The 23,999-nt window shown below is 40.8% G+C and overlaps 1 protein-coding gene across 6 annotated transcripts in view; it reads right to left on the bottom strand.

Annotated features, from left to right (window-relative positions):
• Window positions 1–23,999, bottom strand: part of LOC128700547 (ATPase family gene 2 protein homolog B) — an 82,383-nt gene that overhangs the window by 27,242 nt on the left and 31,142 nt on the right. For 5 of the 6 annotated variants that reach the window (XM_070098970.1, XM_070098966.1, XM_070098969.1 and 2 more), the window contains 2 exons: window positions 18,045–18,261; window positions 3,471–3,671 (listed from right to left, as the gene is read on the bottom strand). In XM_070098970.1, coding sequence (XP_069955071.1) covers window positions 3,471–3,671; window positions 18,045–18,261 — 418 coding nt within the window. The remainder of the gene's footprint in view (window positions 1–3,470; window positions 3,672–18,044; window positions 18,262–23,999) is intronic. The other variant, XM_053793810.2, reaches the window with a different exon arrangement.

Raw genomic sequence — 23,999 nt, forward strand, 5'->3', positions numbered from 1 at the left:
TTCCCCTCTTTGCCTCCAAGGACAAAGTTCTTTGTCTCCACAGACTCCTAAGTGCACCACTCACTCTTTTTCCCTCATCAATTCTATGATTCACCTCATCTTTCATAGACCCATCCGCTGACACGTCCACTCCCAAATATCTGAATACGTTCACCTCCTCCATACTCTCTCCCTCCAATCTGATATTCAATCTTTCATCACCTAATCTTTTTGTTATCCTCATAACCTTACTCTTTCCTGTATTCACCTTTAATTTTCTTCTTTTGCACACCCTACCAAATTCATCCACCAATCTCTGCAACTTCTCTTCAGAATCTCCCAAGAGCACAGTGTCATCAGCAAAGAGCAGCTGTGACAACTCCCACTTTGTGTGTGATTCTTTATCTTTTAACTCCACGCCTCTTGCCAAGACCCTCGCATTTACTTCTCTTACAACCCCATCTATAAATATATTAAACAACCACGGTGACATCACACATCCTTGTCTAAGGCCTACTTTTACTGGGAAAAAATTTCCTTCTTTCCTACATACTCTAACTTGAGCCTCACTATCCTCGTAAAAACTCTTCACTGCTTTCAGTAACCTACCTCCTACACCATACACTTGCAACATCTGCCACATTGCCCCCCTATCCACCCTGTCATACGCCTTTTCCAAATCCATAAATGCCACAAAGACCTCTTTAGCCTTATCTAAATACTGTTCACTTATATGTTTCACTGTAAACACCTGGTCCACACACCCCCTACCTTTCCTAAAGCCTCCTTGTTCATCTGCTATCCTATTCTCCGTCTTACTCTTAATTCTTTCAATTATAACTCTACCATACACTTTACCAGGTACACTCAACAGACTTATCCCCCTATAATTTTTGCACTCTCTTTTATCCCCTTTGCCTTTATACAAAGGAACTATGCATGCTCTCTGCCAATCCCTAGGTACCTTACCCTCTTCCATACATTTATTAAATAATTGCACCAACCACTCCAAAACTATATCCCCACCTGCTTTTAACATTTCTATCTTTATCCCATCAATCCCGGCTGCCTTACCCCCTTTCATTTTACCTACTGCCTCACGAACTTCCCCCACACTCACAACTGGCTCTTCCTCACTCCTACAAGATGCTATTCCTCCTTGCCCTATACACGAAATCACAGCTTCCCTATCTTCATCAACATTTAACAATTCCTCAAAATATTCCTTCCATCTTCCCAATACCTCTAACTCTCCATTTAATAACTCTCCTCTCCTATTTTTAACTGACAAATCCATTTGTTCTCTAGGCTTTCTTAACTTGTTAATCTCACTCCAAAACTTTTTCTTATTTTCAACAAAATTTGTTGATAACATCTCACCCACTCTCTCATTTGCTCTCTTTTTACATTGCTTCACCACTCTCTTAACTTCTCTCTTTTTCTCCATATACTCTTCCCTCCTTGCATCACTTCTACTTTGTAAAAACTTCTCATATGCTAACTTTTTCTCCCTTACTACTCTCTTTACATCATCATTCCACCAATCGCTCCTCTTCCCTCCTGCACCCACTTTCCTGTAACCACAAACTTCTGCTGAACACTCTAACACTACATTTTTAAACCTACCCCATACCTCTTCGACCCCATTGCCTATGCTCTCATTAGCCCATCTATCCTCCAATAGCTGTTTATATCTTACCCTAACTGCCTCCTCTTTTAGTTTATAAACCTTCACCTCTCTCTTCCCTGATGCTTCTATTCTCCTTGTATCCCATCTACCTTTTACTCTCAGTGTAGCTACAACTAGAAAGTGATCTGATATATCTGTGGCCCCTCTATAAACATGTACATCCTGAAGTCTACTCAACAGTCTTTTATCTACCAATACATAATCCAACAAACTACTGTCATTTCGCCCTACATCATATCGTGTATACTTATTTATCCTCTTTTTCTTAAAATATGTATTACCTATAACTAAACCCCTTTCTATACAAAGTTCAATCAAAGGGCTCCCATTATCATTTACACCTGGCACCCCAAACTTACCTACCACACCCTCTCTAAAAGTTTCTCCTACTTTAGCATTCAAGTCCCCTACCACAATTACTCTCTCACTTGGTTCAAAGGCTCCTATACATTCACTTAACATCTCCCAAAATCTCTCTCTCTCCTCTGCATTCCTCTCTTCTCCAGGTGCATACACGCTTATTATGACCCACTTCTCGCATCCAACCTTTACTTTAATCCACATAATTCTTGAATTTACACATTCATATTCTCTTTTCTCCTTCCATAACTGATCATTTAACATTACTGCTACCCCTTCCTTTGCTCTAACTCTCTCAGATACTCCAGATTTAATCCCATTTATTTCCCCCCACTGAAACTCTCCTACCCCCTTCAGCTTTGTTTCGCTTAGGGCCAGGACATCCAAATTCTTTTCATTCATAACATCAGCAATCATCTGTTTCTTGTCATCCGCACTACATCCACGCACATTTAAGCAACCCAGTTTTATAAAGTTTTTCTTCTTCTCTTTTTTAGTAATTGTATACAGGAGAAGGGGTTACTAGCCCATTGCTCCCGGCATTTTAGTCGCCTCATACGACACGCATGGCTTACGGAGGAAAGATTCTTTTCCACTTCCCCATGGACAATAGAAGAAATAAAAAAGAACAAGAGCTATTTAGAAAAAGGAGAAAAACCTAGATGTATGTATATATATATATGCATGTGCGTGTCTGTGAAGTGTGACCAAAGTGTAAGTAGGAGTAGCAAGATATCCCTGTTATCTTAGCGTGTTTATGAGACAGAAAAAGAAACCAGCAATCCTACCATCATGCAAAACAGTTACAGGTTTTTGTTTCACAGTCATCTGGCAGGACGGTAGTACTTCCCTGGGTGGTTGCTGTCTACCAACCTACTACCTTCAAAATGATTCATATTTATGTAAATATTGAAGTGCAAACAAAGAACACTGCAGAAGCTTGGCTGGCTACACAACCATTACTCACATTCCTGCCATATATGATACATAATAAAGTTTTAGTTGTTTCTCAGGGTTAAATATCAATGAAATCTTTAAAAAACTGAAAAGATTCACATTCACAGAGATTTGAATGGCTACAGTACAGTACTCTATTTAACCCTTAAATGGTCCAAACGTGTATATACGTTCTCTCGCGTAGCGCCCCAAATTTTTTGAGGAAAAAAAATCGTTTCTTTTTTTAATAGGAAAAAAGAGCATATGGTACCAGGCGTCCCCAATTCTTTTCATATGGCGCACAATGAGTGCGCACACCCATTCTCTCATGTCTAGGCAACTCAGGCTTCTCGTGGCAATGTTGAATGAATGACAAGGAAAACATATATATATGTTTGGGGCACTACGTAAGAGAACGTATATATACGTTTGGACCGTTTATGGGTTAAATACATATACTACAATATATAAATTATGAAAAACCTAATAAATGCTTTATGCTTACCAATTTCATCAATAAACACAATTGAGGGCTGAGCCAAGCGCGCAGCATGAAAAAGAGCAGCAATACGTTTCTCTGAATCACCAACATAAGGCGAGAGAAGATGAGAAGCATTAGCTGTGATGAAGGTACAGCCTTTAGAAGAAGCCATGGATGCTACCAGACGTGTTTTACCACAACCACGAGGGCCATACAATAATAATCCTGAGAAAACACATAGCACAATATAGTACGGTATACAGTATGTTATTGCTGTATCTATATAAAAACTGAATTTAGATAGCAATGTAAGCTTGCCTGTGTATGCTACACAGATGTTTCTCTCAACTTATTTCTGAAGTTACATCATATGCTAATGTTATAAATTTGCAAATGAAAACTTTATACACAGTAATACCTTGCATAATATGGTGTTGAACAGTATGTATTTTGATATAAAACAGTTTATAAATTTAATAATATAAATTTTATTTTATGGAGGGAGGGGGTAAAGGAGGTTTTTTGGGCGAGAGGCTTGAACTTTCAGCAAGCATGCCTGAGCGTGTTAGATAGGAATGAATAGAGATGAATGGTTTTTGGGACCTGATGAGCTGTTGGAGTGTGAGCAGGGTAATATTTTGTGAAGAGATTCAGGGAAACCAGTTAGGCAGACTTTTTTTTATTTTTTTTTATTAGCACACTGGCCAAGTCCCACCAAGGCAGGGTGGCCCGAAAAATAAAAACTTTCACCATCATTCACTCTATCACTGTCTTGCCAGAAGGGTGATTTACACTACAGTTTTTAAACTGCAACATTAACACCCCTCCTTCAGAGTGCAGGCACTGTACTTCCCATCTCCAGGACTCAAGTCCAGCCTGCCGGTTTCCCTGAATCTCTTCATAAATGTTACTTTGCTCACACTCCAACAGCATGTCAAGTATTAAAAACCATTTGTCTCCATTCACTCCTATCAAACATGCTCACACATGCCTGCTGGAAGTCCAAGCCCCTCGCACACAAAACTTCCTTTACTCCCTCCCTCCAACCTTTCCTAGGCCGACCCCTACCCCGCCTTCCTTCCACTACAGACCGATACACTCTTGACGTCATTCTGTTTCGCTCCATTCTCTCTACATGTCCGAACCACCTCAACAACCCTTCCTCAGCCCTCTGGACAACAGTTTTGGCAATCCCGCACCTCCTCCTAACTTCCAAACTATGAATTCTCTGCATTATAAATAACAAAAAAAGGCACAAAAAAAGGCACCAATGTCCCTCTTGATGATGTCCTTGATTTCCTTAGAGAGAAGGCCCATGAAGGGTTTCTACATCTCCCTATACCTACTGACGTCTTTCTTGATCTGTGTGGACTCTAATTCCTTTTCCTTCCAAGGGAAATATTATTCTCAAACCTTCGGTGTCGCTATGGGCTCTCCTCTCTCTCCTGTCCTTGCTAATCTTTACATGGAATACTTCGAGACTGTTCTTCTTTCTACCTTCGATGTGCAACCTTCACTCTGGCTCCGCTATGTGGATGACATCTTTGCTCTGTGGCCTCATGACTCCAGTCTCTTCCAACCTTTTCTTGAAGCTCTTAATAATCTTGCCCCTTCCATTAAGTTTAAAGCTGAATGGGAATCTAATTCCTTGATGTCCATGTCCACCGCTCAGATACAGGTTTTTCCTTTTCCGTTTACCGAAAACCTATGCAAAGTGGCATGTACATTCACTACTTTTCCTATCATGCTTCCCCTGTCAAGAAAAGTGTTCTTATCTCCCTCTTTCTCCATGCCCTCCGCATCTGTGATCCTCAGTTCCTTCCAGCAGAAATTTCCACTCTTCATAATTCGTTTTCCCGTCTTGGCTACCCTTCCCATTTCATAGACTCTGCCCTCTCACGTGCTAAACGTAATTTCTTCTCTCCCAAACTCTCTACTCCTGAGAACTCTTCTATCCTCTGCCTTCCCTACATTTCCAGTCTTTCTTATCTCAACAATTCTCTCCGTCCCTTAGACATCAAGCTTACCTTCCGCCAGACTAACACTCTTCGCACTAATCTCGTTCATACCTCTCCTCCCTCTACAGATGTTCCTGGTGTCTACTCTATTTCTTGCTCCTCCTGTCCTCTTCAATACTTCGGAGAAACTGGTCGATCTCTTTCTGACAGACTTAGGGAGCACAAAAATAGTGTTAGGCTTGCCGACACTAACAATGCTCTTTTTTTGTCACGTCAGAGATCATAGCCATCCTATTGACTGGTCTTCTGCTAAAACTGTCTTCCCTACTTCCAACTCGAACAGTCGCCGTCTAGTTGAATCCTCTCTAATACACAACTTTCCTTGTATGAATCTTAGCCCTGGCTTCGTCTCTGTAGATGCCTTCCTCTCCCACTACATTGTAAAATGCTCCAAACTTCAGAACACCCAAGACTTAACCTGACTCCTCATTTTTTCTTTTTCTTTTTCTTCTTCTCCCTCTTCCCCTTTCCTCTTTCCTTTTTCTCCTCTGGGTTGTCTTTCTCTCTTCTGTCTCGTGTTTCTGTTATTTATTTCACCACTTCCCCTTTCACCCACCTCTGTGCGCTTGCTCTCCCTCTGTGGGCACCTAGCTCCCTTGCAGTGCTCCCCTTCCTTTGTATTTGACTGGCTCGTCCTCCTTATTCCCCACTATTACCACTACCACTATTACTACCTCTTCTTCTACTACTACTACTACTACTACTACTACTACTACTACTACTACTACTACTACTACTACCACCACCACCTCTTCCTGCCTATATATAGCCGTCCTGCTCCACTTCTGGTTAGTGTGACTTTGTAAATGGTCCAAGTCGGACCGAAACGTCGTCGTAAGCTTCTCTCTATTATGTGCAGATTATTTGTGTATCTCTGCATTATATTCACACCACACATTGCCCTCAGACATGACATCCTGACGATCCTCAACCTACTACCTCTGGTGTGGGCATGTCTCAGTCATGTTCAGTTGTACCTCGTCGCAAGAGAAAACTAATATTTTTGCGTGGCCAGGCCTCAGACTTCAGTAATGATGATGATAGTGATGTGGATTGTGATTTTATTGCTCTTGACGATCATTCGAGTAGTGATAGTGAGGAATCATATTCACCAGTGAAGCGTTGGTATATACGCCACCGTATGCGCTCGGATAGTGTTCCCTATGCAGTACGCAGGGGAAGGAGTACATCCTGGAGTACATCCTGTGGCCCTACACCAGGATTAGACAGTGAAAGTGAGAATGATGTGGCTACACTTGGCATGGATAGACCACAGGCATCAGCAGATGGTGGTATTGGTGGTGATGGTGGTAGTGGTGATGGTAGTGCCATGGCCATGAATGACTCACCAGCCCAGGCTGGGACCCATGCCGCTGACTCCTCAGCTCAAGGACAAAGCGGAGCGTCAGCCACCACCCCACCACAACTACAACTACTACCACAACCAGCTTATGATGTCCAGTATCCACCAGCAAATCGTATCCGGGATTAGCAGCAAAATCCCAATTTTGTTCCCAAGCCCCACCAGTTTGATGACTCTCAAAGTAGAATTCTACCTACCTGTCCCCTTGGAAACAGCAAATGAACTGGAATTCTTTGAACTATTCTTTGATCAGACCTTGATGGAAACTTGTCAGGGAAAGTAACAAGTATTATGAGTAAACCATGGCAGATACGATCATATCACCACAGTCAAGACTACACCGGTGGAAAGAGACAACTGTTGCTGAAATGTATTTGCTTTTTGCAACAATAATGCTTATGCCTCATGTCTATAAGCATAATATAAAATCATACTGGTCCATAGATCGGCTAATTTGTACCCCGGCCTTCAGTGAAATCATCCCAGTGAACAGGTTTATCTTACTGTTATGTATGTTGCACCAGGCCTGACAGAAGTGACAGGTTATACAAGATTAGAAATGTTTTTATGTATACGAAACAAAAGTTCAATGTGTACTTTTATTCATTCAAGAATCTTGTAATTGACAAGTCTTTGATTTTGTTCAAAGGTAGGCTGTCATTCAAGCAGTATATACCAAGCAAGAGGAAACGCTTTGGTATAAAACTGTTTGTACTCTGACTATGACAGTGGCCTGGTATTGGATATTACTGTATACATGGGAAGTAAAACATTGAAAGATACCAGGATGTTATTGGGTATCTCAGGTGACGTAGTGAGGAGCATGATGGCACCTTATCTTGGTAAGGGGCATACATTATATACTGATAACTGGTACACAAGCCCTTTACTCAGTGATTTCTTGTGAGTGAGCAGGACAGATATGTGTGGCACAGTACGTTCTAATTGTAAACATATGCCCAGGTTCAACGCAAGCACTCGTAATGGTGAGGCACAGGTGTTTACTGCCAATGACATCATGGCATTATGGTGGCATGACAAACGAGATGTCACATTGTTGACAACCATTCACCATAACAAAATGCAAGACAGTGGCAAAGTTGATAGAGTGACTAATGAACGTATTTGAAAACCAGTGACAGTGACTGATTATACACAAAACATGCGCTTGGTTGACAAGTGTGACATGCAGATTGGCTTTGTTGATTGTGTTCATAAGAGTTACAAGTGGTACATGAAACTTCTTCCATCTCATGGACATTTCAATGCTCAATGCATATAATATGTACGAAATGAAGACTGGCAACTGACCACCATATGGTGAATTATGTTTGTCTGTTGTCAGACAACACTTGCTATACAAAACCATCCTCGAACTCCTCAGGAAATACCTAAGCATTTGAGAAGGGAAGGTGATTACTTCATAATACAGCTTTCTGAAACTAAGAAGAAATTTGCTCAGAAGAGATGAGTTGTCTGTGCACAAACAAAACAACGGCAACAAAGACGCAAAGACACTTGGTTTATGTGCGAGGAATGTAAGGTACCTCTGTGCATGATACCTTGTTTCAAGGACTTCCACAAGCTGCAGCAGTTCTAAAAACATGTTCAGTAACTGTACATATGTAAATATATAATAGAACATTAGTATTATACAACATTTATGTATGTTTATAGTAGTGAACAAAAGTGGTAAACAATATTATAATAATAACTTTAGTGCAGTTATTGTGTTCAATACATTGAGTGTATATATATACATTATATACAGTATTGGTCTCACAGGCCACAAATGTTACTAGAAAAAGAAAAAAATTAGAAAAGAAAAGAAAAAAAGTATAAAAAACGTAAAATAAAGAAATGCGAGTTTGTGGAAATCGCTGATGTTGCTGCCACCCAGTCATTTTGGGTCAACTTCTCGCCTCTGTATCTTGGTAAGTACTGATCAGATTTTTTTTTGTTTTATTACCTTCACAAAAATATAATCTTTAATTCAGTAAGAAAAAATAATTCTTTTTCCAAAATTTCTTGGACACTGGGACACCCCTTCAGATTTTGCCTTTGGACCCTGAAAGGGTTAAGAAAAATAGAAGAAAACCCAGATGAGTATGTATATACATATAAACATGTACATGCATGTGCAGTGTGACCTAAATGTAAGTAGAAGTAACAAGATATACCTGTTTTCCTGCATATTTATGAGACAGAAAAAAGACACCAACAATCGTACCATCATGTAAAACAATTACTGGTTTCCATATCACTCACTTGGCAGGATGGTAGTACCTCCCTGGGTGGTTGCTGTCTACCAACCTACTACCTAGATCTTCCTGTTACATGGCAGTCAAATAAGAAGACCTGGGTAACAAGACAATTGTCTGAAGACTGGTTTGCAAATTATTTTTGCCCTGCAGTTGAATGTTATTGCAAAGATAATTACTAGTAGGCTGGTAGACAGCAACCACCCAGGGGGGTACTACCATCCTGCCAAGTGAGTGTGAAACCCAAGCCTGTAATTGTTTTACATGATGGTAGGATTGCTGGTGTCTTTTGTCTGTCTCATAAATATGCAAGATTGCAGGTACGTCTTGCCACTTCTACTTACACTTAGGTCACACTACTCATACATGTACATGTTTATTTATACACACTCATCTGAGTTTTCTTTGATTTTATCTTAATAGTTCTTGGTCTTATTACTTTTCCTTTTATATCCATGGGGAAGTGGAATAAGAATCTTTCCTCCATAAGCCATGCGTGTTGTAAAAGTCAACTAAAATGCCGGGAACAATGGGCTAGTAACCCCGTTTCCTGTAATAATTACTAAAAAGAATAAAAAGAAGAAAATTGTCAAAGCGGGAAGTCTGAATGTGCGTGGATGTTGTGCAAATGATAAGAAAGAGATGATTGTGGATGTTATGAATGAAAAGCTGGATGTCCTGGCTGTGAGTGAAACAAAGCTGAAGGGGGTGGGAGAGTTTCAGTGGAGAGGAATAAATGGGATTAGGTCAGGGGTTTCAAATAGAGTTAGAGCTAAAGAAGGAGTAGCAATAATGTTGAAGGATAAGTTATGGCAGGAAAAGAGGGACTATAAATGTATTAATTCAAGGATTATGTGAAGTAAAATAAAGGTTGGATGTGAAAAGAGGGTTATAGTAAGCGTATATGCACGTGGAGAAGAGAGAAGTGTAGAGGAGAGAGAGAGATTTTGGGAAATGTTGAGTGAATGCATGGGGAGTTTTGAACCAAGTGTGAGAGTAATGGTGGTTGGGGATTTCAATGCTAAAGTAGGCAAAAAATGTTGTGGAGGGAGTAGTAGGTAAATTTGGGGTGCCAGGGGTAAATGAAAATGGGGAGCCTTTAATTGAGCTATGTGAAGAAAGAGGTTTGGTAATAAGTAATACATATTTTATGAAAAAGAGGATAAATAAATATACAAGGTATGATATAGCACATAATGAAAGTAGTTTGTTAGATTATGTATTGGTGGATAAAAGATTGATGGGTAGGCTCCAGGATGTACACGTTTATAGAGGGGCAACTGATATATCGGATCATTGTTTAGTTGTAGCTACAGTTAGAGTAAGAGGTAGATGGGAAAAGAGGAAAATGGCAACAAGAAGCAAGAGGGAGGTGCAAATGTATGAACTCAAGGAGGAGGAAGTTCAGGTGAGATATAAGCAACTATTGGCAGAAAGGTGGGCTGGTGCAAGTATGACTAGTGGGAGGGGGGGGGTTGAAGAGGGTTGGAATAGCTTTAAAAATGCAGTATTAGAATGTGGGGCAGAAGTTTGTGGTTATAGGAGGGTGGGTGCAGGAGGAAAGAGGAGCGATTGGTGGAATGGTGAAGTAAAGGGTGTGATAAAAGAGAAAAAGTTAGATTATGAGAGGTTTTTATAAAGCAGAAGTGTTATAAGAAGAGTAGAGTATATGGAGAGTAAAAGAAAGGTAAAGAGAGTGGTGAGAGAGTGCAAAAGGAGAGCAGATGATAGAGTGGGAGAGGCACTGTCAAGAAATTTTAATGAAAATAAGAAAAAACTTTGGAGTGAGTTAAACAAGTTAAGAAAGCCTAGAGAACGAATGGATTTGTCAGTTAAACACAGAGTAGGGGAGTTAGTAGATGGGGAGATGGAGGTTTTGGGTAGATACCTTACCTTTACCTTTGATATACCTTTGAAGAATTTCGAGAGTATATCTACTCTCTGAGCCCAGCCATAGGCCAGGCTCATCTAGTGCTCGCCTAGTCAACCAGGCTATTGCTGCTGGAGGCCCACTTCCCCACATATCCATTACAGCCTGGTTGATCTGGCACCTGGTGAAAATACTTGTCTAGTTTCGTCTTGAAGGCTTCAACACTTGTTCCAGCAGTGTTTCTGATATCTTCTGGTAAGATGCTGAAAAGTCTGGGACCCCGAATGTTGATACAGTGTTCCCTTATTGTCCCCACCGCACCCCTGCTCCTCACTGGGTTTATTTTATGCTTCCTCCCATATCTCTCACTCCAGTATGTTGTTATGGCAGTGTGCAGATGTGGGACCAAGCCCTCGAGTACCTTCCAGGTATATATTATCATGTACCTCTCTCTCCTCCGCTCCAAAGAGTACATGTTCAAGACTTGCAGGCATTCCCAGTAGTTTAGGTGCTTTACTGGCTCAATGTGAGCCAGGCGAGAATATTTTGAGGAACTTTTAAATGTTGACGAAGAAAGAGAAGCGGTAATTTCATGCACTGGCCAGGGAGGTATACCATCTTTTAGGAGTGAAGAAGAACAGGATGTGAGTGTGGGGGAAGGTGTGTGAAGTGTGTTTCTGGCATTTCATGACAGAAATGTTAAAAGCAGGGGGGGATATAATGTTGGAGTGGTTGGCATTCTTGTTTAATAAATGTATGAAAGAGGGGAAGGTACCTAGGGATTGGCAGAGAGCATGTATAGTCCCTTTATATAAAGGGAAGGGGGACAAAAGAGATTGTAAAAATTATAGAGGAATAAGTTTGCGGAGTATACCAGGAAAAGTGTACGGTAAGGTTTTAATTGAAAGAATTAGAGATAAGACAGAATGTAGAATTGCGGATGAGCAAGGAGGTTTCAGAGTGGGTAGGGGATGTGTAGATCAAGTGTTTACATTGAAGCATATATGTGAATAGTATTTAGATAATGGTAAGGAAGTTTTTATTGCATTTATGGATTAGGAAAAGGCATATGATAGAGTGGATAGGGGAGCAATGTGGCAGATGTTGCAAGTACACTGTATATGGAATAGGTGGCAAGTTACTAAATGCTGTAAAGAGTTTTTATGAGGATAGTGAGGCTCAGGCTAGGGTGTGCAGAAAAGAGGGAGACTACTTCCCAGTAAAAGTACGTCTTACACAGGGATGTGTAATGTCACCATGGTTGTTTAACCCTTTGAGGGTTTCGGACGTACTAGTACGTCTTACATGCAGGGGTTTTTGACGTACCAGTACGCACAAATTCTAGTGCCATCAAATCTCACGGGAAAAGGCTGGTAGGCCTACATGTGAGAGAATGGGTCTGTGTGGTCGGTGTGCGTGGTAAAAAAAAAATCTGGGACCCAGTGCATTGTGGGAACGCCATCTTAGTAAACAATATCCACCATGCCTCGTGGTAAGAAGTTCCTCACTTCTCGGCGAATTGGGACACTTTTGTTCCCCAGTGACAGTTCTAATACAGATGGAAGTGCCAGTGAAGATGAGTTTCAAGGTTTTGGTGAGGTTTTGACCGAAACTAATGACCATAATATCGGTAATAGTGAGGAAAACCCAGACGACCCTCAGCCTTGCACCTCTGGTGCTGGGCCGTCTTGTTCACGTTCAGTTGTACCAGAATCCAAGAGGAAACTTCTATTTTCCCAAATCCCAGACTCAGATGAGAGCATGTGTGATGATAGTGATAGTGAATATGAACTACAAGCTCTTCAAACTAGCTCCAGTAGTGATAGTGAAGTGCAATATTCCCCAGTGAAGCGTCAGTATATACGACGATATATGCGCTCTGGTAGTGTGCCATATGCTATTCCAAGGGGAAGGAGTGCATCTCGGAGTACATCCCGTGGCTGTACAACAGGAACAGACAGTGAAAATGACGATGATACTGTTGCAATTGGGATGGAAAATGTGCGTGGTGGTAGTGGTGCCAGCGGTGAGGCACCAGCAGTGGGCCATGCTGCCACCCACGCCGCTGCCTCAGCTGATCTACAACAAAGGCCACCATCCCCCACCCACCCACCACACCAGCCTCCACAACCACAACCTCCACAACCACCTGTCATTGTCTAGTACCCACCAGCAGACCGCACCTGGGATTGGCAGGAAGCTGTCAATTTTGTTCCAAATGCCCACCAGTTTGATGACAGCCAAAGTGGAATATGGCCATCTTGTACACTTGGGAACAATGCCACTGAACTGGAATGTTTCGAGTTATTCTTTGACGAACCACTGAAGGAGAGTATTGTCATGGAAAGCAACACATACTACGAGTACACCATAGCAAACACATTACTTTCACCAGTGGAAGGAGGCAACTGTGGCTGAGATGTATCTTTTCTTTGCCACAATAATGCTTATGCCACATGTGTATAAGCACAAAGTGAAATCATACTGGTCAACAGACCACCTGATTGCAACCCCAGGTTTCAGTGATATAATGCCAGTGAATCGATTTGTGCTAATGTTACGTATGTTTCACTTCTCAGACAAAACCAGGCCTGACAGAAATGACAGGTTATATAAGATTAGGAATGTGTTTGTGTATCTGAAAGAGAAATTCAGTACGCATTTTTATCCCTTCAGGAAGCTTGTAATTGATGAGTCTTTGATTCTGTTCACAGGAAGACTTTCTTTCAAGCAGTACATACCAAGCAAGAGGAAACGCTTTGGTATAAAGTTGTTTGTGCTTTGTGATTGTTACAGTGGTCTGGTATTGGATATTATTGTGTACACTGGAAGTTATACATTGCAAAATACCAGGAAATTATTGGGCATCTCTGGTGATGTGGTTAGAACAATGATAGAACCATACCTTGGTAAGGGGCATATATTATATACAGATAACTGGTACACAAGCCCCTCACTCAGTGATTTTTTGCGAGTGAACATGACAGATGTGTGTGGCACAGTGCGTGCAATCGGAAACATATGCCCAGGTATGACGCTGGCACTCATAGAGGTGAGGTGCAGGCGTTTGCTGCCAATGACATCATGGCATTTCGGTGGCATGACAAACGAGATGTCACACTGTTGTCATCAGTTCACCCTAATGAAATGGCAGACAGTGGCAGGCAGCATAGAGAGAGCAATGAACCCATTCTAAAACCTGCAGCTGTGATTGATTACACCTTCAACATGCGTTCAGTGGACAAATGTGACATGCAGATTGGGTTTGCTGATTGTGTTCGCAAGAGTTATAAGTGGTACATAAAACTCTTTTTCCATCTTCTGGACATTTCCATGCTCAATGCTTATAATATGTATAAGATGAGGACCAGAAACAAACCACAGTACGGCAAATTCTGTTTGTCTGTCATCAGACAAATAGTATTCAAGTACCAAGGAACAGCACCTGCAATTGACCGCCCACCAAATTATCAACAACTACCTGCTCGTCTGAAGCATGGTGATCACTTCCTGGTAAAACTGCCTGCTACTGCTTTCAAGAAAAAGGCTCAGAAGAGGTGTTACGTCTGTTCACATACAAAAAAAAGGCCCACAACAATGCAGAGACACTCGTTTTATGTGTGAGGAGTGTAAAACACCACTGTGCATGACACCATGTTTCAAAGAGTTCCACAGGCTGCAGAACTTCTAGAAACATTCCCTGTGACTGTATATGTGTATATAAAATATAGAAAAATAGTAATAAACAACATTTCATATCGTTTGTTTGTGTAAATATTTTCTATAAACAAAATAATGACAACAGTGTTTATGCCCTTATTGTGTAGTATTGAAAAAGAAATAACTTACAAAATACTGATCATGTTGGCCTCAGAGGCCATAAAAGTTACTCAGAAAAAGAAAAATTGAAAAATAATTGAAAATAGCACATAAAAAAGTAAACAGAAAAATACCGGGTGACGGCAGTCGGAGATGTTACCAGATATTGTTCAATTTTGGCAAACTTCACGCCTCCATATCTCGGTAAGTATTGACGGTAAAATTTTTTTGTTTAGCCTATAATGTTCAGAAAAAAAACTATTTTTTCATAAGAAAAAATATTTTTTTTTTTTTTGAAATTTGGCCGACCCTGAGAACGAGTTTCGGAGAGGGCCTGTCGACCCTCAAAGGGTTAATATATTTATAGATGGGGTTGTAAAAGAAGTAAATGCTAGGGTGTTCGGGAGAGTAAGGTGATGAGGGAATCAAATGATTTAGAAGAAAAATTGGATATCAAATTGGGGAGGAGGAGTATGGAAGTTGTAAATGTTTTCAGATACTTGGGAGTTGACGTGTCGGCGGATGGATTTCTGAAGGATGAAATTAATCATAGAATTGATGAGGAAAAGAAGGTGAGTGGTGCGTTGAGGTATATGTGGAGATAAAAAACGTTATCTATGGAGGCAAAGAAGGAAATGTATGAAAGTATAATAGTACCAACACTCTTATATGGGTGTGAAGCTTGGGTTGTGAATGCAGCAGCGAGGAGGCGGTTGGAGGTAGTGGAGATGTCCTGTCTAAGGGCAATGTGTAGTGTAAATATTATGTAGAAAATTCGGAGTGTGGAAATTACGTGTGGAGTTAATAAAAGTATTAGTCAGAGGGCTGAAGAGGGGATGTTGAAGTGGTTTGGTCATTTAGAGAGAATGGATCAAAGCAGAATGACATGGAGAACATTTATATCTGTATGGGAAGGAAGGTGGGGTTAGGGGTCGTTCTCGAAAAGGTTGGAAGGGGCAAGGGAGGTTTTGTGAGCGAGGGGCTTGGACTTCCAGCAGGCGTGCATGAGCGTGTTCGATAGGAGTGAATGGAGACGAATGGTATTTGGGACCTGACGATCTGTTGGAGTGTGAGCAGGGTAATATTTAGTGAAGGGATTCAGGTAAACCGGTTATTTTTATATAGCCAGACTTGAGTCCTGGAAATGGGGAGTACAATGCCTGCACTCTAAAGGAGGGGTTTCGGGATATTAGCAGTTTGGAGGGATATGTCGTGTATCTTTATACGCATATGCTTCTAAACTGTTGTGTTCTGAGCACCTCTGTAAAAACAGTGATTATGTGTGAGTGAGGTGAAAGTGTTGAATGATGATGAAAGTATTTTCTTTTTTGGGGTTTTCTTTCTTTTTGTGTCACCCTGCCTCGGTGGGAGACGGCCGACTTGTTAAAAATTAAAAAAAAATAATAATAATAATATAGGGAGCAAGGGGCTAGTAACCCCTTCTCTTGTACAAATTATTAAATTTAAAAAGAGAAACTTTCGTGTTTCTTTTTGGGCCACCCTGCTTTGGTGGGATATGGCCGGTTTTTGAAATTTGGCCGACCCTGAGAACGAGTTTCGGAGAGGGCCTGTCGACCCTCAAAGGGTTAATATATTTATAGATGGGGTTGTAAAAGAAGTAAATGCTAGGGTGTTCGGGAGAGTAAGGTGATGAGGGAATCAAATGATTTAGAAGAAAAATTGGATATCAAATTGGGGAGGAGGAGTATGGAAGTTGTAAATGTTTTCAGATACTTGGGAGTTGACGTGTCGGCGGATGGATTTCTGAAGGATGAAATTAATCATAGAATTGATGAGGAAAAGAAGGTGAGTGGTGCGTTGAGGTATATGTGGAGATAAAAAACGTTATCTATGGAGGCAAAGAAGGAAATGTATGAAAGTATAATAGTACCAACACTCTTATATGGGTGTGAAGCTTGGGTTGTGAATGCAGCAGCGAGGAGGCGGTTGGAGGTAGTGGAGATGTCCTGTCTAAGGGCAATGTGTAGTGTAAATATTATGTAGAAAATTCGGAGTGTGGAAATTACGTGTGGAGTTAATAAAAGTATTAGTCAGAGGGCTGAAGAGGGGATGTTGAAGTGGTTTGGTCATTTAGAGAGAATGGATCAAAGCAGAATGACATGGAGAACATTTATATCTGTATGGGAAGGAAGGTGGGGTTAGGGGTCGTTCTCGAAAAGGTTGGAAGGGGCAAGGGAGGTTTTGTGAGCGAGGGGCTTGGACTTCCAGCAGGCGTGCATGAGCGTGTTCGATAGGAGTGAATGGAGACGAATGGTATTTGGGACCTGACGATCTGTTGGAGTGTGAGCAGGGTAATATTTAGTGAAGGGATTCAGGTAAACCGGTTATTTTTATATAGCCAGACTTGAGTCCTGGAAATGGGGAGTACAATGCCTGCACTCTAAAGGAGGGGTTTCGGGATATTAGCAGTTTGGAGGGATATGTCGTGTATCTTTATACGCATATGCTTCTAAACTGTTGTGTTCTGAGCACCTCTGTAAAAACAGTGATTATGTGTGAGTGAGGTGAAAGTGTTGAATGATGATGAAAGTATTTTCTTTTTTGGGGTTTTCTTTCTTTTTGTGTCACCCTGCCTCGGTGGGAGACGGCCGACTTGTTAAAAATTAAAAAAAAATAATAATAATAATATAGGGAGCAAGGGGCTAGTAACCCCTTCTCTTGTACAAATTATTAAATTTAAAAAGAGAAACTTTCGTGTTTCTTTTTGGGCCACCCTGCTTTGGTGGGATATGGCCGGTTTGCTGCAAGAACAATAATAATAATATAATAATATCTTTATTTCTACAAGTACCTGTACAACGTATACAGGCCAAGCTGACATCAATGATATGTACTATATAGAAAGCCGCTTGTTATGCAGAGCATTTCAGGCAAATTAGATCAGTTTTGTCCCAGGATGCAACCCACACCAGTTGACTAACACCCAGGTACCCATTTTACTGATGGGGAACATGGACAACCGGTGTAAGGAAACACGCCCAATGTTTCTACCCTCGCCCGGAATCGAACCTGGACCCTCACCATGTGAAGCGAGAGCTTTAGCCACCAGGCCATAGGGAACGATGCCCCTCTAAACAGCAAATATCCCAAAACCCTTCTTAAGAATGCAGGCACTGTACTTCCCACCTCCAGGGCCCACATCTGGCTAATATTATTACAATTTGTAATGTGCTTAAATAACTACAGTATAAAGTATAGTTCAGAAATAAATAATTTGCCATTTACAATTTAAAAGGAAAAACTTACCTCTGGGTCGCTTCAACTTTAATTTAGCATAGGCAGTAGCAAATTTAACATGGTGTGTAAATATCTGGTCTAATTTTGATTTCACCTCTTGGAGACCTCCAACTGGTGATGCTTGAGGCTTGGCAGTAATGAAATCAAGTGTTTTGTGAATACTTGGAATGATAGTTGCTGTGTTGGCTAACATGATATCAATGATCTCTTTGGAATTCACTGTTTCCTGAAAAAAAAAGGCCAAATGTTTTTCTCTTCAAAATTCATTATATACTGCACTGTGTTATAATACACTCGTGTATAACATGGATGGCATCTCCAGTAAGCTATTTCTGACTAAGCTTCCTTCATATACTACAGGCCTATAGTCTTTTAGCAACAACAAAACATCTATATTATACATGTAGATAAGTACAGTGGAACCTCTACTTACGAGTGCATCCACGTGCGAGTTTCTCCAGATATGAGCAGGTGCTCGGTCGATATTTTGCTTCCAGATGCGAGCAAAATTTCCAGATGCGAGCAGGCCTAGAGGGAGGTTAATTGACACTGGTGAGGGGGCTCTTGCTCTTGATCTAGGGAATTGGATTTCAGTTGTTTGTTGGGCTATCTTATTGAAACTTGGGAAATGTATGATGAAAAGATGTTTCTTAACGTACACCAAAAATTAAAGAAATTGGACCATAAATAACGGCGTTCACATCTCGGCCATTAGCCTCCCCTTAGCGGTATATTTTCGTATGGTTTTTATGATTGCATTCTCGCTTTATTTGGTCTCATGTGATAGAATGGAAGATATACTACAAAAATAAATATGATTTTAATTGGTTTCACAATGAAAAGTACCTTGAAATTGAGTGCAAAATAGCAGAAATGTTCGATTCTTTGGCAACATCAGTGGTAGACATCATGAGGTAGCAGTGGCAGACTACATGAAGCAGCAGTGGCAGACAACATGAAGCAGCAGTGGCAGACAACATGAAACAGCAGTGGCAGACAACATGAAACAGCAGTGGCAGACATCATGAGGTAGCAGTGGCAAAGTGTAGCATTAAGAGTGTAGCAATTAAGTGAAGCATTAAGAGTGCAGCACTTATAAGTCACTCTGTCTGACTTTTTTTTGGGGACATCCTAGGTTCTCTACACATGTAGTCAGGAGCAGGAATGGCCACTGTGGTGGCCCTATAATCCCTAACAACAATGGCTGCTGTCACCATCACTAGCCACATACCTAATGACATGTATTTTATTCATTCTAGTGTATACATCATGTTTCTATATTATTAATATTGTTTATTATGTCATATTATATGAATTGTGATAAATAAATAAGCTGTCGAGTTGATATTAGGGAAATTATTAAAGTATTTTCTCGTGCCTGGAATTCCACTGGAATGAATTAATTCCATTTCAATTAATTTAAATGAGGAAAATTGATTCTGCAAACGAGCAAATCCAGCTGCGAGCAAGGTCATGGAACGGATTAAACTTGTAAGTAGAGGTTCCACTGTATATGTATATATATGTGTATGTATAGTACGTAGGTAGACAGCAACCACGAAGGGAGGTATTACCATCCTGTCAAGTGAGTGTAAAACGAAAGCCTGTAATTGCTTTACATGATGGTAGGATTGCTGGTGTCTTTTTTTCTGTTTCATAAACATGCAAGATTTCAGGTATATTTTGCTACTTCTACTTACATTTAGATCACACTACAAATAAATGTACACATTTATGTATACACATTATCTGAGTTTTTTTTTTATTTTATCTTAATAGTTCTTGTTTTTATTGCTTTTCCTTTTATATCCATGGGGAAGTGGAATAAGAATCTTTCCTCCGTAAGCCATGCGTGCTGTAAAAGTCAACTAAAATGCCGGGAACAATGGGCTAGTAACCCCTTCTCCTGTATAGCTTACTAAAAAGAAAAAGAAGAAAACCATCAAAGTGGGATGTTTGAATGTGCATGGATGTTGTGTGAATGATAAGAGATGATTGTGGATGTTATGAATGAGAAGAAGCTGGATGTCCTGGCTTTAAGTGAAACAAAAGTGAAGGGGGTGGAAATGTTTCAGTGGGGAGAAATAAATGAGATTAGGTCAGGGGTTGCAAATAGTTAGAGGTAAAGAAGGAGTAGCAATAATGTTGAATGATAAGTTATGGCAGGAAAAGAGGGAATATAAATGTATAAATTCAAGGATTATGTGGGAGTTGTCACAGTTGCTCTTTGCTCATGACACTGTGCTCTTGGGAGATTCTGAAGAGAAGTTGCAGAGATTGGTGGATGAATTTGGTAGGGTGTGCAAAAGAAGAAAATTAAAAGTGAATACAGGAAAGAGTAAGGTTATGAGGATAACAAAAATATTAGGTGATGAAAGTTTGGATATCAGATTGGAGGGAGAGAGTATGGAGGAGGTGAATGTATTCAGATATTTGGGAGTGGACGTGTCAGCGGATGGGTCTATGAAGGATGAGGTGAATCATAGAATTGATGAGGGGAAAAGGGTGAGTGGTGCACTTAGGAGTCTGTGGAGACAAAGAACTTTGTCCTTGGAGGCAAAGAGGGGAATGTATGAGAGTATAGTTTTACCAACACTCTTATATGGGTGTGAAGCATGGGTGATGAATGTTGCAGCGAGGAGAAGGCTGGAGGCAGTGGAGATGTCATGTCTGAGGGCAATGTGTGGTGTGAATATAATGCAGAGAATTCGTAGTTTGGAAGTTAGGAGGAGGTGCGGGATTACCAAAACTGTTGTCCAGAGGGCTGAGGAAGGGTTGTTGAGGTGGTTCGGACATGTAGAGAGAATGGAGCGAAACAGAATGACTTCAAGAGTGTATCAGTCTGTAGTGGAAGGAAGGCGGGGTAGGGGTCGGCCTAGGAAAGGTTGGAGGGAGGGGGTAAAGGAGGTTTTGTGTGGGAGGGGCTTGGACTTCCAGCAGGTGTGCGTGAGCATGTTTGATAGGAGTGAATGGAGACAAATGGTTTTTAATACTTGACGTGCTGTTGGAGTGTGAGCAAAGTAACATTTATGAAGGGGTTCAGGGAAACCGGCAGGCCGGACTTGAGTCCTGGAGATGGGAAGTACAGTGCCTGCACTCTGAAGGAGGGGTGTTAATGTTGCAGTTTAAAAACTGTAGTGTAAAGCACCCTTCTGGCAAGACAGTGATGGAGTGAATGATGGTGAAAGTTTTTCTTTTTCGGGCCACCCTGCCTTGGTGGGAATCGGCCAGTGTGATAAAAAAAAAAAATAAGAGTTGGATGTGAAAAGTGGGTTATAGTAAGCATTTATGCAACTGGCGAAGAGAGACGTGTAGAGGAGACAGAGAGATTTGGGGAAATGTTGAGTGAGTGAGTGGGGAGTTTTGAACCAAGTGTGAGAGTAATCGTGGTTGGGGATTTCAATGCTAAAGTGGGTAAAAATGTTGTGGAGGAAACAGTAGGTAAATTTGGGGTGCCAGGGGCAAATGAAAATGGGGAGCCTTTAATTGAGCTATGTGTAGAAAGAGGTTTGGTAATACGTTATACATATTTTATGAAAAGGAGGATAAATAAGTATACAAGGTATGATATAGCACATAATGAAAGTAGTTCATTAGATTGTGTATTGGTGGATAAAAGGTTGATGGGTAGGCTTCAGGATGTACATGTTTATAGAGGGGCAACTGATATATCAGATCATTATTTAGTTGTAGCTACAGTTAGAGTAAGAGGTAGATGGGACAAAAGAAAAATAGCAGAAACAAGTAAGAGAGAGATGAAAGTGTATAAACTAAGGGAGGAGGAAGTTAGGGTGAGATTTTTTTTTTGTTTTTTCCGACAAGTCGGCCGTCTCCCACCGAGGCAGGGTGACCCAAAAAAGAAAGAAAATCCCCCAAAAGAAAATACTTTCATCATCATTCAACACTTTCACCACACTCACACATTATCACTGTTTTTGCAGAGGTGCTCAGAATACAACAGTTTAGAAGCATATACGTATAAAGATACACAACATATCCCTCCAAACTGCCAATATCCCAAACCCCTCCTTTAAAGTGCAGGCATTGTACTTCCCATTTCCAGGACTCAAGTCCGACTATATGAAAATAACCGGTTTCCCTGAATCCTTTCACTAAATATTACCCTGCTCACACTCCAACCGATCGTCAGGTCCCAAGTATCATTCGTCTCCATTCACTCCTATCTAACACGCTCATGCACACTTGATGGAAGTCCAAGCCCCTCGCCCACAAAAGTGGGCTAGAGCAAGTATGAGTAGTGGAAGAGTTGAAGAGGGTTGAAATAGTTTTAAAAATGTAGTATTAGAATGTGGGGCAGAAGTCTGTGGCTATAGGAGGGTGGGTGCAGGAGGAAAGAGGAGTGATTGGTGGAATGATGAAGTAAAGGGTGTGATAAAAGAGAAAAAGGTAGCTTATGAGAGGTTTTCACAAAGCAGAAGTTTTATAAGAAGAGCACAGTATATGGAGAGTAAAAGAAAGGTGAAGAGAGTGGTGAGAGTGCAAAAGGAGAGCAGATGATAGAGTGGGAGAGGCACTGTCAAGAAATTTTGATGACAATAAGAAAAAATTTTGGAGCGAGATAAACAAGTTAGGAAAGCCTAAGGAACAAATGGATTTGTCAGTTAAAAACAGAGTAGGGGAGTTAGTAGATGGGGAGCTGGAGGTATTGGGTAGATGGTAGGAATATTTTGAGGAACTTTTAAATGTCAATGAAGAAAGGGAGGTGGTAATTTCATGCACGGGTCAGGGAGGTATAACATCTTTTAGGAGTGAAGAAGAGCAGAACGTGAGTATGGGGAAGGTGTGTGAAGCATTAAGTAGAATAAAAGGGGGTAAAGCAACTGGAACTGACAGGATCATGACAGAAATGTTAAAAGCAGGGGGATATAGTCTTGGAATGGGTGGTATTTTTGTTTAATAAATATATGAAAGAGGGGAAGGTATCTAGGGATTGGCAGAGAGTTTGTATAGTTCCTTCATATGAAGTGAAGGGAGACACAAGAGATTGTAAAAATTATAGGGGAATAAGTTTACTGAGTATACCAGGAAAAGTGTAAAGTTATTATTGAAAGAATTAGAGGTAAGACAGAGAGTAGGGTTTCGGATGAGCAAGGAGGTTTCAGAGTGGGTAGGGGATGTGTAGATCAAGTGTTTACATTGAAGCATATATGTGAACAGTATTTAGATAACGGTAGGTAAGTTTTAATTGCATTTATGGATTTAGATAAGGCATATGACAGAGTGGATAGGGGAGCAATGTGGCAGATGCTGCAAGTATGAGAAAAAGGTAGTAAGTTACTGAATGCTGTAAAAAGTTTTTATGAGGATAATGAGGCTCAGGTTAGGGTGTGCAGAAGAGAGGGAGATTACTGCCTGGTAAAAGTAGGTTTTAGGCAGGGATGTGTAATGTTACCATGGTTATTTAAGGTATTTACAGATGGGGTTGTAAAAGAAGTAAATCCTAGGGTGCTGGGGAGAGGGGTGGGATTAAATTATGGGGAATCAAACACAAAATGGAAGCAGACACAGTTACTCTTTGCTGATAATAATGTGCTTACGGGAGATTCTAAAGAAAAATTGCAAAGGTTAGTGGACGAGTTTGGGAGGGTGTGTAAAGGTAGAAAGTTGAAAGTGAACATATATAAGAGTAAGGTGATGAGGGTATCAAAGGATTTAGATAAAGAAAAATTGAATGTCACATTGGAGGGAGGGAGTATGGAAGAAGTGAATGTTTTCAGATATTTGGGAGTTGATGTGTCAGTGGATTGGTTTATGAAGGATGAGATTAACCATAGAACTGATGAAGGAAAAAAGGCGAGTGGTGCGTTGAGGTATATGTGGAGACAAAAAAATGTTATCTATGGAGGCAAAGAAGGGAATGTATGAAAGTATAGTAGTACCAACTCTCTTATATGTGTGTGAAGCTTGGGTTGTAAATGCTGCAGTGAGGAGGCGGTTGGAGGC

Source organism: Cherax quadricarinatus, chromosome 65 (genome assembly GCF_038502225.1).
Source record: "Cherax quadricarinatus isolate ZL_2023a chromosome 65, ASM3850222v1, whole genome shotgun sequence".
NCBI classification, from domain to species: Eukaryota; Metazoa; Arthropoda; class Malacostraca; order Decapoda; family Parastacidae; genus Cherax; species Cherax quadricarinatus.